Genomic DNA, 19,541 nt, shown 5'->3' on the forward strand with positions numbered 1-19,541 from the left:
TTCCATTGTAAAGCTGTGTAAGCATTAATTACATACACAATAGCTTAATTACTTTTTGTGCAAATAAAGACGTCTGAACAAAAACGTGAGCTTCAATTATAAAACAATTGATAATCACAGGTTTTCCAGTTCATAATTGTCTGTAGTTTGGTAGTTTGGACCATTATTTCGATACCTCCTACGTATACTGGTACAAGTGACAAATTTCTGATTTTTAGTTTTTTGCAATTTTGTGATTAATATTTCCTTATTTACCTACCACTAAAAATTTGGACGGATATTCCTATTAGTTTTGTAAATAAAGTGACGTATATGAATGCATCTAACACCGTTTTGCTAATCGGTACAACGTATACTGAGGCAACCGACATGCACCACTATACGCGGCACCGATATTGTCGCGGGGCCGGGGAAGTCGAGTGTAACTGGCAGTTGCCTCAGTGTACGCGCTAGCCGTCGCTGCGTGGGGACCGTTTAAACTGTTCTACGAGCACATAATTTGATAGTATATATAAAAAAAAAACATGTTTTAGTTTGGCAAGACCACAATAGCCGTATTTCTCATAGACAGTCATGGAAGCTAAATCCAATGTGAAACCTTTTCGTGATCTATTTCGCTATGATTTCTTTGGCAAATGTATGGGATGTCAACATAACATTGGTAGTACAACGGTTCCACCCCAGTACCAGTACGTGATTCAGTTTCCTCGGCTATACCTACATGTACGCGTGCTAGAAATATAACATTGCAGTATTACATTGCATTTTGGTAGTTGAGCATCCCCAAAAAGAAGGCGAAGGCATGCATGCTTTAATTAAAATGAGAACAGTAAATTTCAATATACCTACAGGTTGATAAAAAAAATCCTGTACTATACTGTAACCCATATTAGAGCTACTGATTACTAATACGATATAAGTGGGAAAACATCGAAATTAGAAAGTATTCTTGCGACTCCACTTCCATACAAAACTTTTTTTTTTCGAATCACAGTATTTTTCTACTTGGATCATATTAGTAATTAGTAGCCCTAATGTGGTTTAAAGTATAGTACAGGTTTTTAATAACACCCTATACACATTTTTTTATACACACCTAAGAAATGGTACCTGGCTATGTATATGGCGAAAACGGGTAAACCGTATGAAGTTATAGAAGTTTCCCAAGACTCAGAAACAGACACAAAATTTAAATTTATTGTCAAGAAGACTAATGTCTGTCTTATATAAGGCGTATTATTAAAATTAATGATTATATCATGGATAGGGAAATTTGGAAATAATTCCGATCCGCATTGGCGAGTGCTTACTCCAAATAGCGAATTGAGAACTGTTTTAAATATGTAGTTGTGTTAAATACGTGTGATGTATAGATATCACTAAAATATGATTGTAAATCTGTTTACAAAATATACCTAGGTTTATTGCCAGACTCTTCTCAACAGAGGTTCTTACGAACCGGTGGTAAATTTTTTGACATTCATAAGTGCTTGTTACAATCTAAATTGAATAAAGATATTTTGACTTTGACTCAATATTTCATTTCAAAGCTTGTCTTAAGCAAAGTGCCAATCTGACTCGCGCACGAAGGGTTCCGTACCATCTATACAACTTCATTAGGATTAGCAAAAAAATGGCAAAAAAAATACATTTGTTGTATGGGGGCCCCCTTAAATATTTATTCTGATCTATTTTTTGTTATATATATATATTATATCGACTACAGTTATACATAATCTGTGAAAATTTCAACTGTCTAACTATCATGGTTCATGAGATACAGCCTGGTGACAGACGGATGGACAGTGAAGTAGTATAAAGTAGTAGGGTTTCCGTTTATACCCTTTGGGTACGGAACCCTGAAGAGGCACAAAAAGCTAAACCGTTATGTGGATACAAATGGGTGCGATGGATATATGTATCACATGACATGAGAAACCTTTCACAATAAAATACGAGTACACATTTGAACAGGAATACGAATCCATTGAATGTGCTTCCATTAATTTAAAGCACTTAATACAATTACTTTTCTTAATAAAACCATTTATATTTCAAGTGAAGTTTTTTATAAAGGTATATTTCGGTATTTTGTATAGCACGTTTAAAACATTACTAGCGGTATATTGGTACAAGTGGCATGCTAATGTTAGCGTATATTGATGCAAGTGATAAAAACGTTTATAAATCAATAGATGAAGGTAAAAGAGCATCTGTTTTATTCTTCATTGCAAGCCATATAAGTATTTCATCTAAAAATTCATATACAATATAAAAATATCGTTAGATCAGTAATCTACGCATTACGCCGTATACTGGAGCAAGTGGTAATTAGCTCAGTATACCGCACAACTACAAGATGTAAAATACGCGTATAGTAGTGTATCTGCAATTTTCTCAAAAACTATAAGAAATTTCAAAATTCCATGAATACAGGTAGAAAGCAAATATTTTCTTTGGAACTAATGCAAAATTTTGAAAAGTTATATCATCAAATGAGAAAGTTACAGGTTTTGGAACCTTTGAACAGCTCTCCTGTAAATTTATGATTATGCACTTGTACCAGTATACTGTACCGTGTGGTGTCGGTCAAGAATTGCACCACCCCCTCTCTTCCCGTGGGTGTCGTAAGAGGCGACTAAGGGATAAACCGGAGGATGGGCAGCAGCGTCCTCCGCGAACTATCGGATATAACTGCGGTCGCCAACCCGCCTGCCAAGCGTGGCGACTAAGGCATTTTCCCCCCAAGGTACAAGATATAAAAACTAATGAATCCACACAATCAGCCCAGACCCCTAGTCCCCGGCGGCCCTGCTATTCCTGGCTCCGGTAGCGGCCATGGTAACGGCGGGGCAGGGGGTGCTATAGCTAATCACCGGCAGAGGCCCGGCTACCAAAAACGACAACCTTTGGCCCTGGCAACATATAACTGCCGAACGCTGCGGACCGATGAAAGGATACTGGAACTGGAGGAAGAATTGAGCAGGTTACGATGGGGAATCATAGGGTTATCAGAAGTCCGTAGAGAGGGGGAGGACACGATAACTCTTAAGTCCGGTAACTTGCTCTATTTCCGGGAGGGCGAACACCAGTCCCAGGGAGGTGTCGGGTTTATCGTCCACAGGTCCCTCGTGAACAACGTGGTGAAGATCGATAGTGTGTCGAACCGGGTAGCATGCCTTGTACTCAGAATGACCCAACGATATTCGTTGAAGGTCATACAGGTATACGCTCCGACCTCGACGCACTCCGACGATGAGGTGGAGGCTATGTATGAGGATATTTCCAGAGCCATGCATAGCTCCAAAACTCACTTTACGGTTGTTATGGGGGACTTTAACGCAAAGCTGGGCAAACGAGACGGTGAAGAACTGAGAGTGGGGAAATTTGGAGTGGGGCGTAGGAATCACCGGGGCCACCTACTGGCCGGTTTTATGGAGAAGGAGGGACTCTATATGATGAACTCCTTCTTCAGGAAACGTGAGCATAGGAAGTGGACCTGGATGAGCCCTGATGGTGTTACGAGGAATGAGATAGATTTTATCATGTCGACGAAAAAGCACATATTCAATGATGTCTCCGTGATCAGTGCGTTTAAAACCGGGAGTGATCACCGTATGGTACGAGGCTCATTGAATATCCAGTTCAAGCTTGAAAGGTCTCGACTGATGAAATCTACGCTCCGCCCAGAACCTGCTCAGCTCCAAAACCCCGAGAGCTTTCAGCTCGAACTTCAAAATCGTTTCGAATGCCTAGGTAGCGAGGTGGACGATTACAACGACGGGTTTGTGGAAGCTGTCCATATGGTCGGGTCTAAGTTCTTCAAGACCCGCCGTACTAGAACCAAAAGGCTTTCGGATTCCACCCTTAGGCTCATGGAGGTGAGGCGTGAGATGATTTTGCAGTCTTCTGGTGACGCTTCTCGTTATCGGCAGCTCAACAGACAGATCTCAAAGTCTCTGAAGCGCGATGTACGCCGATTTAATACTACCAGTATTGAAGAGGCTATTGAGCGTAACAGGGGCTCTAAGGTGTTTACCAGGGATCTGTCTGTTGGTCAAAGCCAGTTGATGAAGCTCAAGACCGACGACGGCGGAATCGTTTCATCCAAACCTGAGCTGTTGGAGGAAGTTGAGAGGTTTTATGGACAGCTATACACGACAACCCGAACACCTGTCGAAAATCTAGCTAAAGACCCGAGGGCTAGATTAACCCGACACTATACCGAAGACATCCCGGACGTCAGCCTGTACGAGATTAGTATGGCCCTCAAGCAGCTTAAGAATGGCAAAGCCCCGGGTGACGACGGAATTACAGCCGAACTCCTGAAGGCGGGTGGTAGACCAGTCCTTAAGGGCCTTCAGACGCTGTTTAGTTCCGTCCTTCACCAAGGGAGAACGCCGAAAGCATGGAACAGAAGTGTGGTGGTGCTCTTCTTCAAAAAAGGTGATAACACCTTGCTGAAGAACTATAGACCCATCTCACTTCTGAGCCATGTTTACAAGCTATTTTCCAGGGTCATCACAAACCGTCTCACACGCAGGCTTGACGACTTCCAGCCTCCCGAACAAGCCGGCTTCCGAAAAGGCTATAGTACCGTAGACCACATACATGCGCTGCGGCAGGTTATACAGAAGACTGAAGAGTATAACCTCCCCTTTGCCTAGCATTTGTGGACTACGAGAAAGCCTTCGATTCGATCGAGACTTGGGCTGTGCTGCAGGCTCTCCAGCGGTGCCAAGTTGACTATCGGTATATCGAAGTGTTGAAGTGTCTGTACGAAAACGCCACTATGTCCGTCCGATTACAGGATCAGAGCACGAAGCCTATTCCTCTGCAGCGGGGAGTCAGACAAGGAGATGTGATCTCTCCGAAACTGTTCACCGCTGCATTGGAGGATGCTTTTAAGGTTTTGGACTGGAAAGGACGAGGCATCAACATTAATGGCGAGTACTTCACTCATCTTCGATTCGCCGACGACATTGTAGTCATGGCTGAGACCATGGAGGACCTCGGTGCTATGCTCGCTGACCTCAGTAGAGTTTCCGACCGAGTTGGCCTGAAAATGAACATGGACAAGACGAAAGTCATGTCTAATGTCCATGTTGTACCAACTCCCGTAATAGTCGGAGACTCTGCGCTCGAAGTTGTTGACGACTATGTATACCTGGGACAAACGGTCCAGTTAGGTAGGTCCAACTTTGAGAAAGAGATCACTCGTCGAATCCGACTCGGCTGGGCAGCGTTCGGGAAGCTTCGTAGTGTCTTTTCGTCCAAATTACCGCAGTGTTTGAAGTCAAAAGTCTTTGACCAGTGTGTGTTGCCAGTGATGACATACGGATCTGAGACGTGGGCGCTAACGATGGGCCTCATGAGAAAACTCAAAGTCACTCAGAGGGCTATGGAGAGGGCTATGCTCGGGGTTTCTCTGCGGGATAGAATTAGAAATGATGATATCCGCAGTAGAACTAAGGTTACCGACATAGCCCGAAGAATTGCGAAACTAAAGTGGCAGTGGGCGGGGCACATTGCTCGCAGGACGGATGGCCGATGGGGCCAGAAGGTTCTCGAATGGCGTCCGCGGACCGGGAGACGAGCTGTCGGTAGGCCTCCAACAAGATGGAGCGACGACTTGGTTAAGATCGCGGGATCGCGGTGGATGCGGAAAGCACAAGACCGGTCTGAGTGGAGAGCCTTGGGGGAGGCCTATGTCCAGCAGTGGACGTCTTTCGGCTGACATGATGATGATGATGATGATGACCAGTATACTTAGGAGGTGTCGATTTAATATCGCATTTATTCTTTTATTAATCTCTATTACACAGGCCGACTGAGAGTCTGACTGGTACAGTCGAGTTCATAAAATTGTAAGCAAAAATTGGATCAATAATATCTAAACAAGCTTCTACGCTGACATGAGTCGTGTTCAGATATTTTTGATAAAATTTTTGCTCACAATACATCTTTATGAACTCGACTGTAGGTATACAATGATCAGACGAAACCAATAGAGCTAAAGACTAATACTTTAGCAGACATGTTACTTAAGCATGTAGAGGTCCACTAAGAAATATTTCTTCTTAATTCCACTAGGGAAAATTTGTAGCATTTTTCGTTAATATAAGCAATGGCGAAGTAGTTTGGGCCATTATTTACTTATCTAAGTAGGTAGGTGGAAACAATTAAACATGTTGGAAAAAATTAAGTTTCTATTTCTTAGTTTAGTAGTGTCAAAATGTATTAACGACTAAACATAGACTTTTTCTCTTATGAGACGGCCTTTATTAATTAACTTTAATGTCTTAATTTACAGTCTATTCTTAACCTTGACCACTTTATTACTTCTTTACTATCCTTTCTGCATAATTTATCATTTAATATATTACTGCATCGGGTATATTCATCAAATCAAATATTTAATGTAACATATTACTTAACAATACGTGCGAAAACATGTGATATCCATCGTAGATGATCAGTCACTTTGTGACATATCTTATATTTTTATCTGACATCAAGTATTGCAATCGTAAGAAACTCCAGAATACAACTCACAGAAGAAATAGGGTTGGAAATGTAAAGCATCAAAAATTGGGTCTCGAGATTATCTTTTCAAACCACAAGACGAAATGTATCGAATTTATCTTTAATGCCAATGCATCGCTTGCTAACTTCACTGATATAAAATCATGAGTGTTTTATACAGTTAAAATAATCCGAATACCTGTCATATCTACTTGTAAAGTTATTTTAACCCAGTTCTAATAAATTAGAAAGAAGGAAGAAAGATAGAAAATACATTTATTCACAACACATTAGACCTGGGCAGACCACTGGGCCACATGAGAGCAAATAGCCTAATTCCTCTCATTCTGAGAAAAGACCTGTGTTCGACAGTTAGGCCGTCGTATGGGGGGAGGAAGACTTTATACATGTCTATTTTTTTTCGACGGTGGAAACATTCTACACATCCACTGAACGTAGATTATAGTTATGTTTAGACTTGGATTCTTAACTAACGGACCCATGTAGGTACCTATCGCTGTATTTTTTGTGTTTTTTCAATATATTTTAAATTAACTCTGTTATAAAGGCTTTCATAATAAGTATAAGATAATTGTAATTATACTATAATTAGTTCTGAAAAAAATACTTCCTGCCAAATTTCTTGCGGCGCATTCTTCTTGGCGATGATGGTTTTTCCGAAAGCGCTAAATAGTAAAAAAGTGACATTTAAAAGAGCCCTTTGTGGCCAACTTGCAGAAAAAATATCGACGCTTGATAGGAGAAATTGACTAAGCGACATTTTATTAAAATTTATTGATTCCAAACATGTACGTATATAACTCACGATCTTAAAAAAATGTCGCTTAGTCAATTTCTCCTTTCATTTTTATGTTATATTTTGATTTTGATAATTGTGTAGGCTGGATACCATGTACAGTCGAGTTCATAAACTTGGGAGCAAAATTTTGATCATAAATATCTGAGCACGACTCTACAATGTATTGGATGATTATTTTCTATGATAAGGGCTCTACTTGTAAGTTTATTACGGCGTTAATGGCGTAGAAGCGTGTTCAAATATTTTTGATCAAATTTTAAATCACACGTTTATGAGCACGACTGTACCACAACTAAATTGGTTAGTAATGAACTTAGAAGTAGAGCCCTTATCATAGAAAATAATCACCCAATACATTGTAGAGTCGTGTTCAGATATTTTTGATCAAATTTTAGCTCACAAGTTTATAAGCACGACTGTACCACAACTAAATTGGTTAGTAATGAACTTACAAGTAGAGTATGATTGGTTTTTGGAGTCTTTTCGTATTTTTTATTTCAACTCCAAAATTTGTTACAAGTAGAGCCCTTATCATAGAAAATAATCATCCAATACATTGCAATCAAAAGTAGAAATGTCTTCACAGAAAACGTTACAAATCCCGTTGCTCGCTCCAATGGCAATGTCATAACGTCTGCCCTTGATATAAGCTGGTTATACTACATTTCACACAACCATTATATTAGTTGTGAGAAAATCCCAAACTGGCCGTTATGTTATTGTTTGCTGTGCAACATTGTCCCACAATGAGATTTCGAAGATAAAAGCTTCGAGCTTAACCCAGATTGCTTAAGGTTATTATAACATTTAATTAAGGCTGTATTATTATGATAGTTAACCGTATATTTCAGTGCTTATTCGGTTATATGACTGTCAAAAGGCATTTGCTTAGCTTGCGACTAAGTAGGTCAATTAATGTCAATAATAAGGAATTTCTGAGAGAGAGTATCTCTAGATGGTGTTCGTATTATGAGGTCCGTTTGACCTTTGTGTCAAATTTAGGGTTAGTGGCTGAGCCAAGCACAAGCAAAACTGTAACTTCAAACAGAAGTTACGATACTAACGCAATCTAGATATATTCCACCTCTCAGAAAACCTTTATTGATCTTGATAAAATAGTGTGACGGTTTCCAGTTGCCTTCACCACAGGACAGGAGTCCGGAGTTTGTTGTTGGTAATATAGAGCGCTAGTGTCCACTCTTAGATCAGCTTTCTTAGTCGCCTTTTAGGATAGGTACCCACGGGAAGCGATGCGTCGGTCCTATTCTGAAACCGGCCGCGGCACGGACTTCTTGCTTTCAAGAGTCAAAATTCGTATAAGGTATTTTTCTTACATTTTCAAACATTTATTCGTTGATTGTTTTTTGTTTATAAACATTAATTCGAATGCTTTACAATCGCATTCAAATATAGACATTTCTGATAACAATTATACGTACTTTACTCCTGATTACACGTTTTTATTAATTTTCTGTGAATCATTCGTTATATCTTATCACGTCTTGCATCTACTTTTATCTATAGTCACAGATAAGATTATTTGCCGAGATGTTTCATAAAAATATAACAGTTGGGTGATCTCACTACACCGTACGGGGTCTCGAGGAATCGAAAATGTTTTGCGTTGTAGGAAAACTTTTCCGTAGTAAGTAAGCACGCAGTTTTTAATAAATATTCTAAGATTATAGTTTAAAAAAATACTCGTTGGTACTTACTGAAAAAATAAAAGTTTACAATGTTGCAATATTTCATCAGATTGTTTTTTATGTACAAAATAGGTAATAGGTACACAATTTTTCTCATTTTTGTTGTATTTATTAGCTGCTTCTAGGAGTTTTAAGGTAACTACATAATTATCATGCGTCAAGCATATAATGAAATAATAGAATATTATTACACGTTATTGAAAGACCAAAATATCTAGCCATGTTAAACAAATACTGAAATATTTCCACTTTTGTGTAACAGTTGTAGTCGATATGGAAAAATAACAACAATGTCAGATATAATAACCGATATAGCCAAAGTCTACGAAGAAAATGTACTCGCTGAGCAACATCCACGAAGCATTGGTATGTTAATATTGTTTTTTTTTTCTATTGCCTATTGAGTGTTCCACTGCTAGAAAAGGCCTCTTCTTTCTGCCACTCGAACTCCTTGCCAGACGATTTGATTGCCTCCATTTCGGTCTGCCTGAGCTTCGATAGCCGTCCAGTCAAGTGGCCTGGCTATCAGAGGGCATGGCGGTGCCATGCACTGGAGCCCCCACCCTTAGAGGCTCTCACATCTTAGCCAGCATAGCTCAAACTCAAAACTGAAAAAATGTTGCTCCTCCACTGCCTCCATATTCTGCATTCTTTAAAGTATATTTACATATTTATTTCAACTGGATAAAACCTGCAAAAACTTGGGGCCCCAATTTCTGTTTCCATTGGGGTCCGGATTACCTAGCTAAAATTAACATTCATCATCATGAATCATCAAACATACAAACATCCAAATTATCGCAATAGGTTGATGTGATTTAACAAGTACTAAGTACAATTATTTGATGTGTTACGAATTAAAGTCGTCAGAATAACGCTCCGGTAGTTGAGTTGAACTATGTCTAAAGTAAATTGGTATACAGCATAGAAACGATTGAGATAAACTCCTTGTATTATTGCGCATAATATATCTTGTTTTAATATTATTAATGTTCTTTACGGTTAAGAGCGGTTATACCTGCTGACCTGGCAACGTTGCATATTTGTTAGTTTTTCTCGATTATTCCATAAAAATTCAATGAAAATCTTTACTTAATTAATGTTGTTGACTGTTGATAAAATATACATAACAATATTAGCTTTATCAAGTTGGTAGGTAATGATTGTTAACTACATTTGTAATATAATCCAGAGCGTTCCGGAACCTGCTTTAAGCGATTAATAGTTACCTACCTACTAACACACTAACACATTTAAATCTCCTATACATCTACTTACTTGGCTACTCAACCAACCTTCAACCTTCAGTTCACTCAGTGTAGGGTTACACAAAGCGAACTTGAAGGTTGACTTGACGGAGAGATTTTAGTGGGTAATTGGGGAAATCATTAAGATATTTTTTAGACAAACTTATCTTAGCTCAAACGGAATTTATTTATCGAGATAATCATAATTGAAATTGATCTGAATCTTCTTTTCTCATTCGCCATAACACCCTTATGTACATCAATTAACATAGGTACGCTAACAATATTAATATAATTTGCTACTTCCTGTTATGTATCCTAAAAGTTAAGAACCAATCAATAACTATCAAGATTGTACCTCAAAAACGGTAAAGTTTTGGAGTAAAGTAATTTTCCATAAAAATACTTAAATGACCTTTCTAATTACCCTGCCCTGTACCTACAATGAGACTGTATCATGATTCTTGACTATTTTAGCCATTTTTACAAGCATTAAATGCTAAACTAAACAAATTTTGTTTAGTTTCACTGTCTGTCTGTCTTTAGTCAAGTCTTGCAAGTTAAATTCGACCAATTTCCAGTAGTCGGAAACTTGACTTTGACTTGAAATTTGGTATATTTATGTAAATTGCGTGACAATACAATAATCTGGCAGTGACATCCTGGTAGTACGGCTAGCATCGTCCCCGCAGGACGGAACTCTTCAACGGTTAATGGCATCAGCTTGAAATTTGGTATGCAAAGTAGTTTGGGTGACAATGCAAGTAAAGTCGTTAAAAAGTACAGCCAGCGAAAAAAGCTTGTATTAAAAATGAAATTTTTACTTACTTAAGTGTTGTTCCGTATGTCCAGCTATCTACATACTACATTTTATCCAAGCCGTCTTAGTGTGAAGGCGTAACAAACATACGCACACACAGGCACATACCTACTTACAAACTTATGCATTCCTAATAATAGTAGGAAAGTAAATATTTAGGTATGTACTTACTACTTATATTACCGTAGTAGGTACGAGTATTTACTGTAGACCAGACTTTTGGTATGTGAAATGTTTGTCATTAGAAGTCTACAAAAATGATTAAGATAGCAACTCTTTGGTTTATAGGCCAATATATACTTAAGTGAATAATTCAGGATCTCCAAGCCCCGAAAGTCTTATGCGTGCGTGTCGCTCTCGTCATTTTCGAGCGCTATTACACTTATCCAGCTTTTTAAATGACTATTGTTTTGTTTCAGGGTTGTTCACCATCCCCGAGTACCCCGAACTGGAGGCGGGCCGAGGCATGTGGTCAGCGGCTTTGGAAGCCATCCTCACGACCCTGCGGTACCTCGCGCCAGCGACGCTGCTCACTCTCTTCTGGGGCCAGCAGAGCTTCTTGTTTAAACTGCTTAGGAGCATCGACAACGCCTTAAGAGCAAGTGAGTACCGATACGCAAAGTTGCCGAAGAAAGTCATCGACATATCTCTAAGAAAATGTAAGTTGAAGTGGCAAAAGGCAGGCCACATCGCTCAAAGAACAGAACCGTGAGGAAGAAATGTTCTAGAATGGCGGCCAGAAACAGAAACGACATCGCGAAAGTATCGTTGCCATTGCCACCGATGGACATAGTTGGCAAGTGGTTTCTTGTGATATTGAGGTCTAAGTTCAACAGTGGATATCTTCCGAATGATATCATTATAAACATGAGCCGATCAAGGATCTCTATATCTCTACGAAGATCAGTTTTGTGCTTTAGTACAACGGTACACCGTCGCCACTGCAGATGGCCCCAAAGGCAACATTGATACCTACTCCGAAATGACGGCTCGGCCACGACTGCTCGAGACTAACGGCGCGGCAAGCGTATTCTCTGTTCATTACGTATGTTAGCGAGTAACTACTCTGCTGCAAGCATTTAGGCCGCGCAATGAATAGACTAACGCTTGTCATGTCGCCCGTAGCGTACAATTATAACCGGGCTGTTAGACGACTCATAAAATTGCTCAAATCCACCCAAACATATGGGCTTGCCGAATTACTAAAGAAGGCGTCGCCGCTTTATCTGAAATTGGTCAAACATGGCGACACAACCTAGGTACCAGTCAACTTATCTTACTGTCTAAAGCTTAGTTAATCCCAATAAAACAAAAGCAAACAATGCTATCAAATAACCTACGATTCGTCATAGATACCTACTTAGTCATAGCCAACATCTTTTTTAGGTAGGGGAATCGTTCTTCTTTTAACCGACCTTACCTAGCCCTACCTAACCTAGTGGGATGCCTGCTAGGTTAGGTAGGGCTAGGTAAGGATGCCTCATCGTCCGGTTCGTTGCGGCCACTAGAAAACCTTCGAAACCACCAACGATTACCTGTTCGAGCGATGTGGCTCATTTTATTTGCATATTATTTGCATTCTTGCATATTCTATCGCACAAAGAACCTCCGAGCATTATTCCACTTCAAACTGGTAGATCACCATCATCATCAAATTAGCCGTAGGACGTCCACTGCTGGATATAGGCCTCTCTAATAGACCTCTAGTTGTTTCGGTTGGAAGCAGCCTGCATCCACCGTGAACTCGCGGCTTTAACCAGGTCATCCATCCATTTCGTTGGTGGACGTCCTACACTGCGCTTGCCGATCCGCGGTCTCCGTTCGAGACCTTAAACTCACCAAAATTTTTCTTATTCCAGTCGTATTCTCCAGCGAAGAACAGAAGCAAGACGTCCTGCAATGGCTAGCAGAAGCAGGCCCCACGCGGGTGGAGCACCTGGACACAGTATGGCGGCACGGCTGGATATTGTGCGGCGTTCTGGACGCGGCTATGCCCGGCGCCTGCGCCGGCCACCCGCCCACGAGGCTGTCGTTGAAACACGCGCAATCTATTGCTGATCACTACCTTGGTGTTGAGCCGGTGAGTTTACGTAACAGGTGTTTCACGATTTTCACTGGTAAATTTTCGAGCCGAGCCTAGGACGGCGCAATGGCGCTCATTAAGGGTGGCATGTCCAGCAGTGGACTGCTGTAGGCTGATGATGATGATGACTCATAATTTATTACCTAATTATGTTTGTGAGTATATTTGGTACTCCTTCAAATGGGTGGACGGATTTGAATGAAATTTGGTATGTAGATATAGCTGGACGGCTGGATTAAAACAATGTGGGCTACAGATGCATTATGTAATGCCATATCGTGGTTAAGTTCAATTGAAAACTACTACACAGGCTTTTCGGTAAAGGAAACACATCGTGAGGAAACCTGCCTACAATTCCTGAAATAAAGTAAGTGTGTGTGGGATCTACGGCTCAAGCCCTCTCAATCTGAAAGGAAGCCTATGCCCAGTGGGACGCATAAATACAGCTCGGAGATTATGATGACGAAGATATCTTGATAACTACCGAATAAGATGTTTAACTTTTAAAATTCTCGTGTTCCAGGTCTTCTCCCGTCAAGAGCTGGAAACGAACGACTCACTGAGCAAACACCAGGAATGGAAACTCGCCACATTCTTGGACCGTGTACGCCAAGCGCTCGCTAAAGTGTCGCCTCCTGTCTCCAAGCCGACTTCTCAACGAACCTCTCCTGAAACCGGCCAGTTCACCCTCGACTATGTCGCAAGAGGTTCAGGCCTGACAGCTGCCCAAATCCACAACAAAGTGTACTTCAAAATATACCCCACTGCCCAGCAATGCATCGACCCGGGGGAGATCACTATCCTAATAAAAGGACCCAAGGATACATATGGCATGACAGTACTCCCTCCTATATTCGGTAAGGCACAGTTGATCAGACAAAAACTGCTGGGCCTGCAATCTAAACCAAGCTTCACTGAAAACGCATTGCCCATAACACAAGGAGCAGCATACTTGCGATCATACGGGAAAAACGATATGAACAAGACCTACTACATTCCCAAAGAACATTATGATATTATAATCGAAGTGGATTCAAGGCCGGATCATTCTAGAGTTGGTTATACTGTAAACTGCGAGGGTAGACATGAAATCTCTATAACTAGTAGAGGACAAAATATTGTCGGGTCACCATTTACAGTTACGGCTTCTCATAACATCATTGATATTCTGGAAAGGGAGAGTTTTTGCTTAGAAGATGGTGAAGAAATAGACATTGTCGATGTTAAGTCAGACAAAAAAGTAGTCCTAAGAATAGTAGATTTTGTGACTGAGAAAATGCTACTTCAAGAAAATGGTTCGCTCGAAAAAATAAGCGAAGATGAAGCAAAAATATTAATGGCAACTGAGGATATACAGAATACATATGAAAGCATAGATACTCAGTCAAATAATAGTTCATTTACGAGTTTAGAAGAGCCTTTAAGCCCACAAAGATTCAACACGACAGCCCAAAAAATATTAAAGATGAATAGAGTATGCAAAATGTTTAATAACATTATGGCAGAGAAGCAACTATTAGGTGAACAAAAGAAACCACTTGATAAACAAAAGAGCCAGCAAATCATTCCAGATATAGTAAATTCTACATTCAGCGAATGTAATGCAAACCGATACATTTTATCTGATAATCGAGACACGTTTATAATACCAGAAAATATTTCCGTTTCTTTGCGAACTGAGAAACCAAAAACATCTTTCAAAGAAGTGGGTGATACAAAACTCAAAGATCATGTACGATATAGTGTCTTTCCAATACCATCAAAAGATTGTCAAAAAAGAAAAACAGTACATGAAACCGATATAATCAAAAAGTTGGACGAAGATATTGTATCGGTGGTTTCATCGTCAAGTAATCCTTTCTTGAATGATATGTACGAGCAAAATTACGTAACAGAAAAAGTATTAGGATCATACGTAAATACTGAATACGAAACACACCGCTCTCCGAACGAAGAAACTGCAGCTGCTAAGATAAGTATATTTGTAGAGGAAACAGACACCGATACCCCATCGCCTTTAAATACGAATCCATTTATTGAACCAGATATTATATATGAGAGACCAAAAACACCTGTGTTAAAAATTATAACTGGTGAAGTTAAAGATCGTGATGACTCTGTGTACGTGGACTCTCAGATCGGACAGCTGGCAGAAGAGATACAAGGCAATGAATTTATCAATCCCTTTTTTTCCCATCAACATCATCAACCTAACGATCAAGATGACCAACGAATCAATGTCACCGACTTTATTATAGGTGCTCCAGTATCATTGCCGCCCATTTTGAGAGCACCAACTCCCGAACCTACTATGGAATCAATAATGATAACCAGGGACGATAATACAGATTTGCCAGGTAGGGAACAAGACAATGAAGAAAGTGCTGATGAAATTTTTTCAACCCCTTTACATACAATTGTAAAGAAAAGAGAACAACTCATCGAGCCATCATCATTTCACAGTATAGATTCAAATGCAACAGAAAATGTAGAAATCATAAGCGTAACCAAAGAAAGCTATAAAAAACCAGAAACACATGAAACTTCAAATATAAACAAAAGTGTAACGCCTAAAAAAGACATGTGGGACTCAGCTTATGTAAGCATTGATGATAGCAACAGCTCACCAGATAGCAACAATAATGACAACAATCTGTTGTGCGAAGCACAAACTAAGCAAAAGTTTTCTACTGAAATCTTTATGCCAAAACCAGAAGACATCACCAAAATGGGTCCTGCTGAAAGAGAATTGTGGCTTTCATGTAGCGAACTAAATACTAGTGATACAGCTAAAATTGAGGATATAAGACCAAGCAAAATTGAATTAAAACGTAAAATGTTTACACCAATCATCGAAGAAAATGATAGAAGTATTTCATCGGGCATGAAAGACTTCACCAGGTCTGATTCAACAACCAAGCATGGTGTTATGGAAACAGTTACAGTGGCATTTGCTGAACTAAATGACATGTATCATGAATATTTTCCAAGTTCAGAAAACAATTCACTAACTGCAAAAAGTGAAAATAATTATAAACAAAACAATGAAGTACAATACATAATTGAGAAAAATGATATACATGTCGATTCGGCGTCTGAACAACTCTCAGATGTGAAAAGACGTACTAACAAAATTGAAGGCGAGATTTCTGAGGTTCAGTCAAATGTCACTGAATCTGTTTCAGTAAGTCAGACCCTTCCACTCGATAAAGATAATTTGCCATATAAGTCTTTTGACGCAATTAGCGATGAAACACAATTTGGTGGTCATAATAGTACAAATATCGTTCACGAAAGAAAGAAATATTGGGACGACAAAATTCGCCAAATAGAGGCTAAATCGGAAGAAGTAAAGGCAAATCAGAAGAAAAAGCGGCTCTCTCCTAAACATATGAGGCAAAATGATTCTTTAACAAAACGAAAAGGCAAAGAGATAGCTAAAAAAATATTAGAAGAAGGCAGAAACGTAACACAAAACGTGACAGAAATCATACGGCTGAAATATTCAACACCACAGCCATCAGCAGAAGAAGATACGCAAAGTGATGTAAAACTTGTAGAAAAATGGAAAAAATATTGGGATGATAAACTTGAAATTGAAAAAGAAGAAACAGAATCAATTCGTTCTAGATCTAGATCGCCAAAAAGCATCGACTATACGCCATCACCGCAACAATTGAATTTTACAGATAACATTTCAGAAATAAAACCTTTACCTGTTAAGCAAGAACTACCTGAAGAAGTGTTTAAGGCATTTGAAACAAGTCCCAAAAGATTTTTCGGGACGTCAAGAAAACAAATTTTAAATAAAATTGATTCTTTCATTGCAAAACCAACCGCTGTAGACAAATCTACAGAAGATGGTGGTACTGCAAAGAATGAGACTGGTTTAGTATCTAGTCGGATATCTCTATTTCACAATATATCACAGAAAGAGGAAGTAGTCCCTTGGAAACAAAGGAAAAGTCAATCAATGCATAACATTTACGAACGTAAAGATAGTGAGAAAAGCTTTGCTTCAGCCGAAGAAGTTTTATCAGTTGATACAGTAAACAAGACCTATAAATATGAAAATCCAACGCAGAAAATTACTAATTCAAGCAAAGATGTAGAAACAATAACTATTAAAAAGGAAACTGAAAATAAACCAACGTTACAAGAGAAAAGAGCGCGAATGGCACACAAAATTTACCACAAAACATTTGATGAAACTGCCTACCACAAGTCACTTTTAGCACAGAAACATGAGGTACAAAACAACAACTATGTTAAAAAAACAATGAAAACTTTCAGCACTCAAGACAATAGTTTAAGCAAAGTACATCTTCTACGTAAAACGTCAATGAGTAAGTCAGAAATGGACATATTTAACAAAACAACATCGACTAAAGTTCCTGTGAATGATTTGGACAAATATAAATCATGCGAAGAGTTACCTAAAATAAATGTCAAAGGTTTCATATCGCTTTATGAAACTGTTTCGAAGTCAGCTGTTGAACCGAATCTAACACGAAGGGCATCAATGAGAAAAACGGAATCGAACTCATCGCAGGCAGGCAGCCAAAATTCAGGTAAATATGCACAATAATTAACCTGATTACATTTTTATAAGAACAATATAAAAAATAAATGCTTTATTAATGCTCGTATTTGTTCACAGGAGTTATAACAAAACCTGTCTGCACGACTACTTCGAACTCTGCTTCAAGTTCATGCTCACCAGGCTCATGCTCAACCTCATCAGGGGTTTCAAGTTCTCCATCAAATATGCATTCTTCGCCAAAATCTTCACTCTCTTACAACAATCAACCCAAACAAATTCATCCGCGCGTTTCACAAAGACAAACTTCTTGGATAAAGAATCATAAAGAAACTGTAGATAAAAGCCTCGAAACTGAAACAAGCACCGATTCAATAGATATTGAGATTATCTCCATGCCTGACAACGATAAAAAAGGTTCTTATTTAAGTCTGTCTGATCTTGAGCTGGAAATAGTTGATACAAACACAGAAAACACGCCAGAAACCACACCAGAAAGAGAAATAGAACCTGAATTGAAAGATTACAAATCACGTTTCGCGATGGCAAAGAATTACTTTAAATCATTAGAAGAACTAAGAGAGAACAAAAAACCTCCAAAACTGAACGAATGCGAAATGATGCTGTACAAAACTTCAAATGAATCTCTGGAAAGCGACAGTGGCAGGCCACAGAAGAGAGTCAAGAAAAATATTAAAGCTCATTCTGTCCCTTCTTCCTCCGAAATATCCAAAGTCTGGAACGAGATGCAAGAAGTTGAAGACAAGACATCTAGCACCAGTAAACTTGTGAAGATATCAGAGAAATTTAATGTGGATGATCTCTTTAATGATGTGATGGAAGGTCGATTGAGTCGGCAGGGTAGCTTGAGAGGCATACCACACAAGAAAGCTGTTCTAGAAACATTCAGATCTATGGAAAACGTGTCAGCAAACAAACTGAGCTCTTACGAAATGACAATTTCGCAGTTGAGTCAGTTCGCGAAGGAGAATCAAATAAAAAACGCGCAGACTTACCTTACTGAATATCCATACTTGCCAACAACGGATCCATCCAAATACCATTCTCGATTTGACACGAAAGCTTCTGGTCTCATTTCAATGAAAGAGTTGTTGAATATAAAGCCACGTAGAAATAGTGTTCCGGATTTGAGATTGAATCCTACATTCACAGTCGACCTATAATGTCTAAGCAAAATTCTAAAAGTATGGTAGACAGCTAGATTATAAAATAATGACAGTATTTACTAGTACCTTATAGTATAGACAATACTCTAATAATGATAAATGAACAATTTACAACCGTAAGATATAAAATACTAACATTGAATAAGGAAAAGCTTATTCTTTGGTTAAGAGTCCAGTAGTATTTTCATTCTTTTTTAATATTAAGAAAATGTATTGTACAATTGTACAGATATTGAATCTTTACTAAGTATTAAGTTCTTAAATATTATTGTAATTATTTATTAATTTGTCAATAAAGTTAAATTAACAAGTTGATTGTGTTTTTTTCAATCGCACAAATACCTACGATGGCAAATGAATAAAATAATAGGGGCATATTATACAGTTAGACGAGGCTGAATATTTAAGCACCACTTATTAAAACAGGAGGCACTCCACTGTTTAGTTCTTCTATGATTTAACTACTTACAGGCGCAAAACTACGAACACAAATACATATGTGTGATAACTAAAACAGAAAGTTGCTGTACAAAAACTTAATTTATTTTTATATTTACATTATCAATATGGAGATCTACATAATTCAAAAGTTAAACACATTTTTGACTGAATT

At 38.9% G+C, this 19,541-nt stretch overlaps 1 protein-coding gene across 5 annotated transcripts in view; it reads left to right on the forward strand.

Moving 5' to 3' along the window:
- Positions 1–19,240, forward strand: part of LOC141433953 (uncharacterized) — a 124,704-nt gene extending 105,464 nt beyond the window's left edge. The window contains exons 1-6 of one of the 5 annotated variants that reach the window (XM_074096105.1): positions 8,581–8,666; positions 9,314–9,417; positions 11,538–11,720; positions 12,978–13,198; positions 13,725–17,772; positions 17,862–19,240. In XM_074096105.1, the coding sequence (XP_073952206.1) occupies positions 8,596–8,666; positions 9,314–9,417; positions 11,538–11,720; positions 12,978–13,198; positions 13,725–17,772; positions 17,862–18,925 (5,691 nt within the window). In that variant the 5' untranslated portion in view covers positions 8,581–8,595 and the 3' untranslated portion in view covers positions 18,926–19,240. Of the gene's footprint in view, positions 1–8,580; positions 8,667–8,858; positions 8,991–9,313; positions 9,418–11,537; positions 11,721–12,977; positions 13,199–13,724; positions 17,773–17,861 lie in introns of those variants that run through there. The other 4 variants (XM_074096107.1, XM_074096106.1, XM_074096108.1 and 1 more) reach the window with 4 other exon arrangements.
- Positions 19,241–19,541: the final 301 nt, after the last annotated feature.

This window comes from Choristoneura fumiferana, chromosome 13 (assembly GCF_025370935.1).
Source record: "Choristoneura fumiferana chromosome 13, NRCan_CFum_1, whole genome shotgun sequence".
Lineage (NCBI taxonomy): Eukaryota > Metazoa > Arthropoda > Insecta > Lepidoptera > Tortricidae > Choristoneura > Choristoneura fumiferana.